A 13,324-nucleotide genomic window follows, 5' to 3' on the forward strand; every position below is an offset into this window, starting at 1 on the left:
AAAGACTCCACTGTTCACTTTCTGAAAGAAATTTCAAAGGAAATATCTTAGGAATGTTATATATCCTTAACTCAGAGCTTTCACATCAAAGAAAAAATTCTGTAAGCATTCAGAAGGTATTTCACAAGGATCCCACAGGATCTGGCAGCTTCTATCATAAACAAGAGGACATTAGGAAATGAAAAATTCCAAAAGGCAAAAGTTATAGGCTTACAACAAAAAATACCTTACCCTACAAACTCAAATGTAATCCTACAGGGAAAATAGATCTTTTGTAATCCTGTAGGAGAAAACAGATCTTTAAAGGAATGAATGATTTCCATTCACTTCTGTTGCAAAAATCAGAGCTGAACAGGAACTTTGAAGAGCAAACACAAGAGCCAAGAGAAATCTAGAGAGGTAAATTTGTTTGAATTGCAAGGGGTGATGTGATGTTGCAGTACTAAGATTTACATACAAAAATGAGAATCGTCTGCATAGGCATAATAATTTAGTCCAAGGGAGCCGATGAGATCATCAAGTGAAATAATACACAGGGGAAAGAGAAGAGGGCCCAGGACAGTGTTGGGAGACATCCATGTTCAGTTGGAATGACATGAAGAGTCAGCAAAGGAGACTGAGGAGGAACAGTCAGATAAGGAAAACAGAGAAGAACACTGATAGCAGAAGATAGTATCAAGAAAAGAGTGATGACAATGGACATGGTGGCAACGAACAAGGAGTATTCCAAGTACCCTATATGACTGTGAATCTGGGGGTTTACTTGAAAGTGCAATGATTATAATTGCCTAGCTGTGTGACCTTGGGAAAGTCACTTAACCCCATTGCCTTAAATAAAAGCACAAAAGAAAGTGCAACAATTTCTAGAAAAGGTGACAAGGGACACTATATCATCAGGAGGGAACCAAGTGACTACAAGAAGATGAAAAGAGTGAGCAAGGATTTTAAAATGAAATCAATTTTCTATGAAGAAAGCATTACAGAAAACACATTAGAAGAGGTAGGAAGATTTTGAGAGGGATATTGGGGAGGGAGGGTAGGTGAGGGTGAGCGCAATGAATGAATAGGCAGGAGGGGATGGGGAATGAGGCTTGTTTAAATGACAGTTTGAAACCACTGTCATGGGGAGGATTTGAGGTGATGGGAAGAGGTTGAGAGTGAAGGAATGGGTTCAGAAAGGATATCTTTAGGGTGTAGAAGTTTCTTCTTGAGCAGGAAGACAGTAAGGAGAAAATCACTGGCAGAGGGACTAGTCTTTAGAGGATTATTGCAATGTTCTAAGCAAGAAGTAATGAAGGTCTGAACCAGAGTCGCGATTATGGGAGTAGAGGATGGCTGTCCACTATTAATATGGCTATATATTTAACATATATTTAACACAGTTGTATATGTATAGCCTATATTAGATTACTTGCTGCCAAGGGAAGGGGGAAGGAAGGGAGGGAGGGAGAAAAATGTGGAACTCGACCTAACAAAGAAATGAATGCTGAAAATTATCTTTGTATGTAGTTGGAAAAATAAACTTATTTTTTAAAAAAAGATATTGTGGAGGAATACTATATGGGATCAATAAGATAAATAATTGATTATTGGATGGGGAAGGGGAAGGGAGCAAGAGATGCATTCGAATCATATCCAAGTGAGGTAGAAAGAAGTTATGGTCAAGGATCTTAGAGTCTCCTCTGGATTGTGCATTACCCAAGACCCACAGTTAAATAGCATTTTTATTTTTTTGTCTAAAGAAAGGACTTCTAAGTCATACTTGGGGATATTGGGCAGAGTCCTCATTTCAGGGAAAAGGGAAATGCTGGTTTATAGCTTAGAGAGGTAGAGACCATGAATTACTAGCTCAAACCATTGTTGGGAAAGGTATTACATGGAGGAGAGATTGGGGTTGGGTAGGTGTTCACCCTAGCCTACAGTCTGGGAACTTGCTATTTTAATTAATTATCCTTGCTAAGTTGATAGAGCTGAGACTGAGATATAAGAGCTGATAGCTGACTAGTGGTTGGCAACCTTGTGCTATCTGTCAGCCTTTGACTTGGGAAGGCATTTTGCCCAGGCAAGTTGCCCTTGTTCCTCTCCTTCGGGGCCAATGATAGGGAGATGGAGATCATTGCCACTGTCAGTTTTACTACAAGGCTAAGCCAAGCTCAGAGTCAGAGGTCCAGGAGGGGTCTACCTTAAGGAAGGGTCTAGTCTTGAACACCAGCTGTATATTTAGTTGTGTGATATGATGGGGAGGGACTTTGGGGAGGCCTACTTTCCCTCTCCCCATAAATTGTACTTCTCATGCCTAAAATACTCCCATGATCAATAGAGTTCTTTTGCTTGTGCTTCACCTATCTACCAGTAACAAAGAAACATCTAGGTGATTCAGTGAATAATAACACTGGGTCTGGAGTCAGAAGACCTGAATTCAAATCTAGTCTGAGACACTAGCTGTATGACCCTGAGCAGGTCACTTAATCTCTGTTCACTTTAATCTACTGGAGAAGGGAATGGTAAATCATTCCAGTATCTTCGCCAAGAAAGCCCTATATGGGGTCATGAGGAGTTGAACAGAGCTGAAGAATAGCAATGGCAACAACAAATCTGGTAAAAGGTACCAGGAAACACTGTGGAAACAAATGTCAAAAGGTCACAAGATGAAATGAGGCGACTAGACTCGTAACTCTTCTGATTGGTGTTTTGCCTAAAGATAGATATTTCAGTATAGTTGTGTGCCAGACTTAGAGCCAGGAAGACCTGGATTCAAATCCCATCTGACACTTAAACTCTTGGTATCTCATCCATAAAATGAAGGGATTGAACAAGATCTCTAAATGCCTTTCAGCCCTAAATCTCATGCTTCTAAGACATCAAGACCAGGATGACCTCTTTAGTAAGGAACTAGGAAATTTCTAGTACTATGAAAACGCTTGAAAGTACAAAAATATAAGGATGGGAATGTGGCAGAAAGAATGATTCTGAATTCTTTGGACTGAAATCTGTTCTTGGTAACCAAAGAACAGGGCAACAGATGAACAGTCATGAAGCATACCAATCGATCACTCTTGATGGGTGCCATTGGTTGGAGAAGCTTTAATGAGCTACCTGATCAAGGCTGAATAGCAAGTTGTTAGAAAAATGGATGAAATGAAAGTCACTCTGAGTTATTAACTAATTGCTGTAGGAATTAAAAGAAGGTGGGCCTATAAGATTAAAAAAAATCTAACCTTGAGCTTTGGCAGAGAAAGAAGGAAGATATTTTAGAAGGCATAAAACATTTGCCAACCTCATCTGGTGCCTCTGACTGCTTTGTTTCCTCTCCTCGAACACTTCTCCTCTTCCCCTTTTCCTTCTTACTACCTGAAGTCTTACCCATCGTTCAAGGAAGTCTTTGATTTCTCCCCAATCATGAATAATCTTTCCTTCCTTCCTTGAAATACAGGGAGCACTATTTACCTCATTTATGCCTTTTGGGGTTTGTTTGGGGTTTTCTTTTTGTACTTATACTGTAGTCTCATAGAGATTGCAGTTACCAACTTCAGTACTTCAATGGCACCTTTATGTCATCCAAGCAAGACCTCCCTCTACTGGCACACAAAGACAGTCCTTTCATGCCTTCTTTGGGATTCTTCTGCATGTCTTCCTAGAAATCCTCCACAGAAAAACCTTCCCATCTACTGCAGAACTCCTTTCTTCTGGGTCTCTGAATAATTTTGAAATATTATGCAATGATTATATCTAAATATGTACCCTCTCCCCACCTATTACCACTGGTAGCTCCAAGGCCTCAGGGAGCATGGCTCTATTATCTTCCTGACTCCTCCAGACTGCCACTAAGCAGGTATTCAAATGGTTGTTGAATGAATGAATAAGGAAACACTTATTTGATAAGGCATAGATGAAATATAACCCATTTTTATATGGAACAGATAAAACATCCTGGAGGATTTAATACTTTAATTTCTGGAACTTCTGACTTGGGCCCCTGCTGAACTGATTGGTGATGAGGGTCCTGTTTAGTCCACTTTATCTAAACACACCTGAACCATGATTCAACGTACAATTTAATCTCTAGTTTTCTTGTTTCCCAGCCCACTCCTCTTTAGTCAAACTAAGTCCCTTCCAGTTTTGACCAATAATCAAATCAATATTGCTATTGCTACTGCAAATGGTATACCCCTGCAATCCCCAAGAATTACCTTCATTATTTCCCAAATTTTCCAAAGCAATATACTCTTCTCTTCTCAATTCTCCTTCATGTGCTGCTTTCCCCATTAAAATATAATCTAATTGAGGGCAAAGACTCCATTAACTTCTATATTTCTATCGCCAGGAATTCTTCAACATACAGTTTACTTTCTAGCTTTCTTGCTTCCCAATCCACTCTTCCTTAGTTAAATCAAGTCCCTTCCAATTTGGATCAATAATCAAATCAATAGAAGTGGTTATGAATGCTGTTTCATTCATTCACCCAACACAGTGTGACACTGAAGAAGAGACTTTACGTCTTGGGGAAAGATCATGGGATCATGGATTTAGTTCTGGAAAGGACCTTAGAAATCTCATTCAACCACTTTGTTTTATAAGAGAAACTGAAAATCCAAAAAATGTTAAGGGATTTGGAAGGTCATACAGGTAGCCTTCTGCCTCTAAACTTCCTCAGCACCATACCAACTCAGTGAAATCTGACCACATGGAAAAAGTCTTTGTGGCCAAACATATTCAATGGTCTGAAGCTGTCAGGGTGGTCATCAGGATGAAAGCCTGGCACAATCTATGACAGAGGTTGGTTTTGTTTAGGTCATGCAAGCTGAAACAAAGTCATAGAAGGCAGGGGGCCTTAAGTGCAAACCTCAGATATGTTCTGAAGGTGGAATTTGTAGAAGGGAGGCAAGGGACATAACAGCTATGATCCAAAAGGTCCTAAATTCAAAAACACCTCAAGGGGGGCAGCACAGAATAGGAGAGAGATCAGGACTAACCAGCAGCAAGCAAGGATGAAAAGGGGTACTGTTACCTCAAGGGTATGTCAAGGATTCGCTCAGATACCCCCTTCTATGGGAAGCCTTTCTTGATTCCTCCAGGAGTTGGTACTTTTGAGTTCTTCAAACGATCATGTATTTGGATGCCTATTTATATGTTACATTCCATCCTCCTCTCCATGAAAATGGAAGGCCCTTGAGGGCAGAGACTTTCACTTGACTTTGTATACCAGGGTACCAGCTAAGTTACAGTACTGAAAGGTAAAAGTCTGTTTACTTGCTTTGATGGATAAATGTGGGATTAGTTTTCTAGGAGGTTTGCATCTGTGGGTCTGGGCAAGCCTTGAAAGCTTTAGGGGGTGATTTGACCCAGAAATGGAGTTGGGCATTCAGATGGCAAAGCTTAACTTCAATGCATTCAGGTTTCCCAGAGTACCTCCTCTTCCTCCCTTCCCTCTCCCCTCTCACCTCGCACCTTGACTCTGGCCTTCCTCCCGAAGAGAGGAACTGAGGCGGCCTCTTGAAAATATTCCCCTCTGATGACTGAGCTAAGATAGGATTCTGCCTGGCTGGAATTGGAAACTTAAAGGACATGAACCCCATTAGAATAATAGGCAGTAAAGTGAGGGAGACCTTAGGAAGCCTATCTTTTGCCAGCTGAGTCAGAATCAAGGTATTTTGCAACTAAAGCATTACTAAACACACCTGAGGCAAGAAAAGAGGCCTCAGCTGAGAAGGTGAAGCACTGGGACACTCCCACAGAAGGCAACTGGTAGTGAGGAGTGAGCATCATCCCAGGATGCCATTGGGTAGCTTCCTATTTAAACTGCTTTTTCTTTATTAAGCTGTTATTTCTCCATGACAAAGAGTGTAAGCTCTGCAGCTGGCCTCTAAATGAAGCACTCAGGAGCAAAAACTCAGTGACCCTGCCACAGTTAGTGTCACTGGCCACAAATCCTGTGTCTGTCCAAAGTTGGTCCTGCAGCTAAATCTGCTTCATTCAGGGTGGAGGGGTTAGTCTTTTCCTGCTTCTCTCCATGTTCAAAATGATGCCCCCCTCCCATCATTTCTCAGGGGGAAAAGGTCCAGTTTGTATCTGTTTATGTCTTCTGTCTTAGTAGACAGCTGCCAAGAAATATACTTACTGACCAATCTTCCCATCCTATCAAATCCTTAATATTAATTTCATCCTGTTCATTTCATGTCCTCTGCCCTAAGCCCCCTAGATGCTGAGAATTCAGTTTATTCTCCATATGTATGTACCCCCACCTTGGTTTGGTCCAGAGTTCCTATTGCCTAAAGCTGTCTTGGCATTCAGGACATTTGGTTTGGAGAACAGAGCACTTGGTTATGTTACCCAGATTTACTAGACAGGTGATGAGAAAAGGAAGGGTGGGTTTAGAATGACTAAGGAGCTGGGGTAAGAGAATGGCAACAGGGCTAAGTGCACCCCAGCCATTCAGGATACTGGTGTGAGACCCTAAGGATACATGTATGTGTACGGAGGTTTCAGGAATTTGTATCACTTGGTCACAGGATCAGTGATTTGGAACTGCAAGGTACCGTTGAGGTCAATGGATCCAACCCTTTCATTTTATTGAGAATGAAAAACTGAGACTCACTAAGGTAAAGCTACTTTCCACGAGTTACCCAATGAGTTAGTGTTTGAAGCAGGATTTCTTTTCTCTATCCATGGTGCCACTTTCACAGTGAAGTCAATGATAGTTACATGCTGAAGAACGGGGAATGAAGAAAAGGAACATGACTTGGTAATGGAGGTTGTTTGAATATTGAAAAAGAACAGGAAATCGGGCATTCAATGGGAAACCTTATGGTCAGTTAATAGGATAACCTTGGGGTGGCTAGGTGGCGCAGTGAATAGAGAGCAGCAGCCCTGGAGTCAGGTGGACCTGAGTTCAAATCTGGATTCATACACATAATTACCTAGCTCTGGGGTTGGACAAGCCACGTAACCCCATTGCCTTGCAAAATAAAATAAAAAAGAAAGAAGAAAAAAAGGCTAAACTTCCTAAATTTCAGTAAGAAGCCCACAGCCTCCCCACTCTAGGTCAAAAGCCAGGATCTTCTGCCTCTTCTTGTTAACTGTTCGACTACATATTCCTACATAATGTTTTATTGGACAAAGAAACCTGTGGTTCCGGGCAAGATTTCTTTAGGCCGGGGAGGGAAAACTCTGTTCAACCCAAGAGGAGGGATGAAGATCTTAACTTGGTCCAGGCTAATAAGCCATGTTGAGAATGCTCATTTGCTTTAGCCATTTCTTCTATGTTTGATGTTCATTGTAGGGAGTATCTTATATGTTGGGTTTATAAAAAAATATACATATATCACAACAGAGATGATTCAATAACCCAAGCATCTGGACCAGAAATTCCAGGCATGGTCTGAGTCTCTTAGAGTTCTAACTGTAATGAAATAGTCCAGTGATTGGTTAGAGAGACAAGATCATTTACCAATGATGTCAGAGGGTATGGGTTCAGATTTGGGCTCTGCTACTTTTTGGTCTTGGGGCTTTGTCTACATTCCAGTCTCAGTTTCCTCCTCTGAGTCATGGCAGCAGGTGTGTCTCTATGCACGTGTGCATTTTCTGTGTAAACGTGTGTATCTGTGTGTGTGTGTGTGTGTGTGTGTGTATACGCGCAGTTGCAACATTGACTCAGTCACACAATGAATGCCTTTGAATGAATGCTTTATTCAGGCTGTTGTTACTCACTGTGCAACACGGACAGTAGAAAGTCATCCACTCAGAGCCAATAGGCCAGGCCATTAACCAACAACAGTTGAGCTTTTTACTAGCCTGGATGCATTTTTTTACTGTATTTGATAACATTACATAATTGAAAACAAGTTCTTACAAGAATACACACAACTATTTACATTACCAAATAGACAAGGCATGGGCACATGCAGTCGCCCTTTTTCAATACTGGGCACCTTAGAGTACAGGATTACCATAGGGACAAGGGCATTTTCACAGGTCAGGGAAGCTCTTTCATCTGCTTGACCATCCAACGCTCCCTTTGGGCTGGTCCTCTGGCCAAACGTGGCAGCATTCCCAAAGATCTTGAGCATTCCCTGAGCCCTGAGGGGGGCAGGGAGGAGGGGGGATTTTGTGAGTGTGGAGGATCTGTCTATTTCAGCTAGGGTGCAAGAAGAGAAATCAGATTGGAATTTGGTGAATTGGTTTTGATGCCAGAGATTGAAAACCGGGTACAGGTTATATGGTGTTGAGAACCTTACTGCACCATGACAGAACACAGGTGTTACAAACATCCTCAGAACACACTCAAAAGAGAAGTCAGAATAATCCATAACGATATAATGTACTCTTCTGGATACTTTATTAGAATATAGAAGACAAGAAAAATCAAGAACATGAAGCATTCCTTGAAGTCAGCATAAGGGCTGATTCGTTTTGTCCTAAAGAAACCAACATCATATAGCGAGACAGACATTTATCAGGTTATCATTTCCACATTATTTGTACAGAGTTGAACAAAGTTCTACAAAGCAATAATAACACATTAGGGAAAAGACCAGTTAGGATAGATAATGAAATATTTAACATCAAAACACTACTTCAGCAGGGTTGGGATTCTCTTCATCAATGCCGGGGGCAGTCAGCAATTAGAAACCTCTCTTGTTCATACAGCAGGGGTTAGAGAGTTTCCAGCATAACTCGAAAAGAGTTATAGTGGGTGGGGGCACACTGTGGGCTTTGGACTAGAGTCAAGTAGGCCAGCCGGATGTTCCTTTCTAGGAGAGTGAAGCTAGGCGAGACAGACCATGAGACCTTGCTCTTTGTGGATGGAATTATGGTCACTAATGTATGAAACTGTGGATCATAAAAATGTTTACATATTTTTGGCTGCAAATGTCCAGGCATCTCCTCAGTGTGTCCCTTGTTTCTGTAAATGAAATTTATAATTACAGAAACAAAATAGTGGGGATATAGGGAAAGCTTTTCTGTAAACCAAACTCTAACATAATGGATCTCTGAAGGCAAGAAGGCCTGGGATTTCATTCAAAATGGGAACCAAAGTGATTTTGACTACTTGTTTCTTCGTGACTCCCCCCCCCCCCCCAAGTCTTCTGACTCTCTTAAGCTTATACAACCAGACTGATCCAGTTGCATCCCATGAACTCAATAACTCATCCACACACACTTACATATCATCCCCCTTCTCATACCCGTACTAGTAAGAACTAGTACAAATAATTAGAGACTAATTAAATTTCACATTTGAATATTTGAAGAGTCGATACCTGCAAAGGTTTGGTAACTTTGGGTCAAGGGTACTTAAATTTGGAACACACCCCTTCTTAGAAAAATCATCAGAGTAAATAGTGGGACTATGGTCCTGGGCTGAAAGTATATGGGTGTGGTTGTGTGCGTGTGTATGTGTGTGTGTGTGTGTGTGTGTGTGTGTGTGTGTATGGGGGGTGGCAGCCACAAAACTCTTCTGGTCTAAGTAGTTATGAAAAAAAATACTTGTCTTTCCCAGATGTTCCCCCTTCTCCTCCTTCTCCTCCTCCTCCTCCCTTCTGATCCTGCAGCATCCTTCTAGGTCTCACTGGTGATGAGGTGTACATTCTAACATGGTGCAAAAACAACTAAGGAACCATAGAAGTGAATGAAAAAGACAGTGAATTCTGGACATTTAGGTAGTCTTCATAGATGTGGAAGCTGTTTGAGGGAAGCAATCCATTTTTTTGTCTATTTTTTGTTTTTTTTTGTTTTTTTTTATATATTTTCTATATTACTTAAGACAGTACCATGTACATGAAGAGATTCACTATGCAGGGATGGTGATGATGAAAGCAGACGAAGAGTAGTTGTAGACTATTGTGTGTGAGGGTGTGTGCCCACAGTGTGTTGGTCACAGGTTTGGAAACCTTGGTAATAAGGACAGCATTTCAGCTTCAGCACTATCACCTTTGGAAGTGTCTTCCAGAGGACACATTCTTTTTGAAGCACTGGGCCTGGGAATTCTGTATTACAAGACTTAAAGCTTTCCACTTAAGCTTCACGTGCCGACTGAGGCGCAGCAATCGCCTGGTAGAGGCCAGGTAGCTTCAGCATTTGAACTCCTGTTCTGTGGGGAGAGGAAGTCGGCTACTTCCCTCAACCCATTTAAACCCAGAAAGCAAAGCAGGCTTGTGCATCCACTGATTGGTTTAGAAAGCATTGCAGATGCAAAGCAGCTCAAGCATTCTTTGAGCTCCAGGGTGACTGAGCAGGTTAGCTGTTGAAGCTAGGCAGGCTGCCCCAAAGAGCCCCTCCACATGCCTCCACGTCAAACCCAAGGAGACCAAGAGCTCCAGGGTGACGATTGAGCAGGTTAGCCAGCCGGCAAACCTGCAGAGTGAGCTAAGTGGGTAGGGGGAGTAATCACAGGCCGGAAGGCACTGGCCACCCCTCCCAGATGTGCCTGCATGGGCACATTGTTCGGGCCCTTGCGGAGCCCTGAAAAGCTTGCCTACATCTCCATTCCACCTCTTAGGTTATTCACCATCTTCTCTTTTTACAGCAGAAGCTGTTTCCAGGTAAGAAGTGCCCTTCTACCCATTCAAAAACTGGGGAATGGTCTCTTCCCCAATGGCCTTACAAGGCTAAAACTCCAAATATGGTTACAGACTCGTTTCCAACCTAGAATCCAAATAGAGCATTTGTTCAATTAACTAGCTGTTTAGAAAAGGACATCTTAATAGAAACAGCTGATTCAGAGCATGTGTGTGTGTATAGTATGTATATGTATATATATCTCTATATATGTATATTCACATACATATATATGTGTCTATATATATATGGGATAACACATGCCTCTTTTGTACAAGACAGACAGCTGCCTGTCTAGAGATGCTCCACCCAATATGGGAGCACAAGATTCAACAAAGATTAATACACATAAATTAGACATGTCATGCAACTTGATGCCAAGACTCCCACTTTCTCCCATGCAACAGATAGGGTGAGCTAAATGGACATCTAACTAAATGGCAAGACTTTTCTGGTAGAAGTAGCAGTATATGCATTTTAGAGCTAACCTGTCCTAACACTGCCATAGACACGATATTCATAGGTCCAATACATTGACAGGAGGACTTCTACAAGTAAGACAGTTCTCATCAAAAGAAAAAAAAAACACGACACAACAACACAGTAAACGACATCACTTCATTCCACAGTTCCTGTCTTTAGAATAAAAGCCACGATAATTGTTTTGCACATGTTTACATATGTCTACACTGGCGGATTGCTGTTAACCTTAATGTTATCTTCCACTGACCAGGGGGTGACAAGATTTCTACACATGAGGGTCAACACAAAAACTTGACCAGGGGGCTAAACAAACCTATAAAAATGTATTGATCATCATGTGTCAAAATCACCACGGAAAACTTAAGCCTGAGATGCCGACTCAGTTCCAACCCTGAAGTAGAGTTTGATTTGAAAGACGCAGAGCGAGAGAACCATTTGAAGTTGGAAATAAAAAAAAAAAGGTTGCGCTACTCTAAATTAAAGAAAGAGTTGTATCAAGCTTAGATATAAAACAGTAAGCAAAGAAAAAAGACAAGAAAAGTGATTAATGGTTGAATTGATTGGTTTGAGCCAATAAAAGTGGAAAGTTTTGAGATTCCCCTTGAAGAATAAAAGTGGTCTTTTTTTCCCCCTTGGTTACAAAGCAAATTCGTATCAGCAGTGTGTGCTGTTAAGTATTGTTTGGTTAGTTTTGGTTTTCCACCAAGCATAGGTAACCCCTGGGGAGGGGAGAAAGGGAGGAGGGGATGGGATGAGAGACTGGGAGAAGGGGGGTTTGGATACTGACTGTCCAATTAATTTTTCCCCCAAAGATTGGGTTTTTGTTGGCTAACCTGGGCCTTGTGATATGCATGAGCATATCATATTCTATATTACTGAACTATATCCACTGCTAGCCAGTAGATATAGTGGCTGATAAAAGGGGAGGGGAGGGGGAAACCTATGCATATTTGGTGGTTTTTATTCTAAAATTGGCCATTTGGATGAAAGACCGCCATTAAGAATTCAACTGCATCCGGAGGTAAGGTTCCAGTATAGAGCACTTGGACTTGCCTTAACCTGGCTACGTTGATTCATTAGGACTCATGGATTTGCCACCTCCATTTAACACTCCGGAGACACTGCGGCTTTTGGTGGGGGTGCCACTTCCAGATCTGGAGAATTCTGTGAGATCGTGAAGGGATGGTTCTTTGTACATAGCCACTGAAAAGCACAAAGTGACAGCAGGTGAGGTCTGAGCTTAGGGAAGGCAGGCCTCAAACGCCTCCCTCCCTCCCCTCCCTCTTTGGCAGCTGCCTCTTAGGCTTATCTGGAATTCCCAGAACAGCTTCAAGCCAGGTGCTGTGGTCAGGCAGAGGCTCATGCTGGATAAATTCGACCTTAGTAGAGGACACACAAGATTTGGAGGGGAGATCCCTAGACTTGATTTTCTCAGACACCATTATTATTATTTTTTTTTTGCTAAACAATTTCAGCTAATCTTCTTGGCCTTCCTCCACAGTTTTCTTTTGGTGGACAAAAAATAAATTACAATACTCTTAGGCTAAAATATTAATCAAAAGCTTTCTCGGGTAGAGTGCTTTATTGGTAAGGCTTGGCATACTACAACATTTAAAGACATTTAATCATAGATTCATATGAATACCTAGTGCCACATATTTAGAGCTAGGATGGTCCTCAGAGGTCATTTAATCCAACCATGTCATTTCACATAGGAGAACAAGAGAGAATTCAAAGACAATGCCAAGATCACACAAGTTGTAAATGATGGAGGCTGTCTTGGAACCCAGCTCCTCAGAGACCAAAGTCAGTGTTTTTTTCCTCCATTGCACCAAAACTCCTTAGGGAGTTAATACAAGTCTCTGAAATCTCAAAAACCATATTTTTTGTATCCATAAGTCAGTAATAGCTACTTTAAGTTTAAAAAAATCAAAAACAGACAGACAAGTTTCCTGATAACTGACATGAAGTTAAAATTGATCTTAAAAATCAATCAACCTAACACCACACAGTCAAAATCACCTCAGACATCATTTATGTGACTCTATTGGTGGAATCTTTTTTGATAAAACAGTCAATGCAAAGGACAGGTTGACAATAAATGTTACAGAATCAACAATGGAAACAACTGAACCCCTATTTATATATTTTCATTAAGGAATGAGGGGTTCTCTATGAGTAGTGCTTCAGGATGACAAATTGTTGTCTATGTTTCCTTAAAGAGAAAATAATGGAAATTTAGACAAAACCTGTAGTCTTTCGAGGCCTTGCTTCTAAGTGACTC

General features: G+C 41.3%; 1 protein-coding gene across 3 annotated transcripts in view; it reads right to left on the reverse strand.

The window, feature by feature from the left end:
- Positions 1 to 7,675: 7,675 nt before the first annotated feature.
- Positions 7,676 to 13,324, reverse strand: part of FGF13 (fibroblast growth factor 13) — a 517,188-nt gene continuing 511,539 nt past the window's right edge. For all 3 annotated transcript variants that reach the window (XM_074202175.1, XM_074202173.1, XM_074202174.1), the window contains one exon: positions 7,676 to 12,243. In XM_074202175.1, the coding sequence (XP_074058276.1) occupies positions 12,104 to 12,243 (140 nt within the window). In that variant the 3' untranslated portion in view covers positions 7,676 to 12,103. The remainder of the gene's footprint in view (positions 12,244 to 13,324) is intronic.

This window comes from Macrotis lagotis, chromosome X (assembly GCF_037893015.1).
Source record: "Macrotis lagotis isolate mMagLag1 chromosome X, bilby.v1.9.chrom.fasta, whole genome shotgun sequence".
Classification (NCBI taxonomy): domain Eukaryota; kingdom Metazoa; phylum Chordata; class Mammalia; order Peramelemorphia; family Peramelidae; genus Macrotis; species Macrotis lagotis.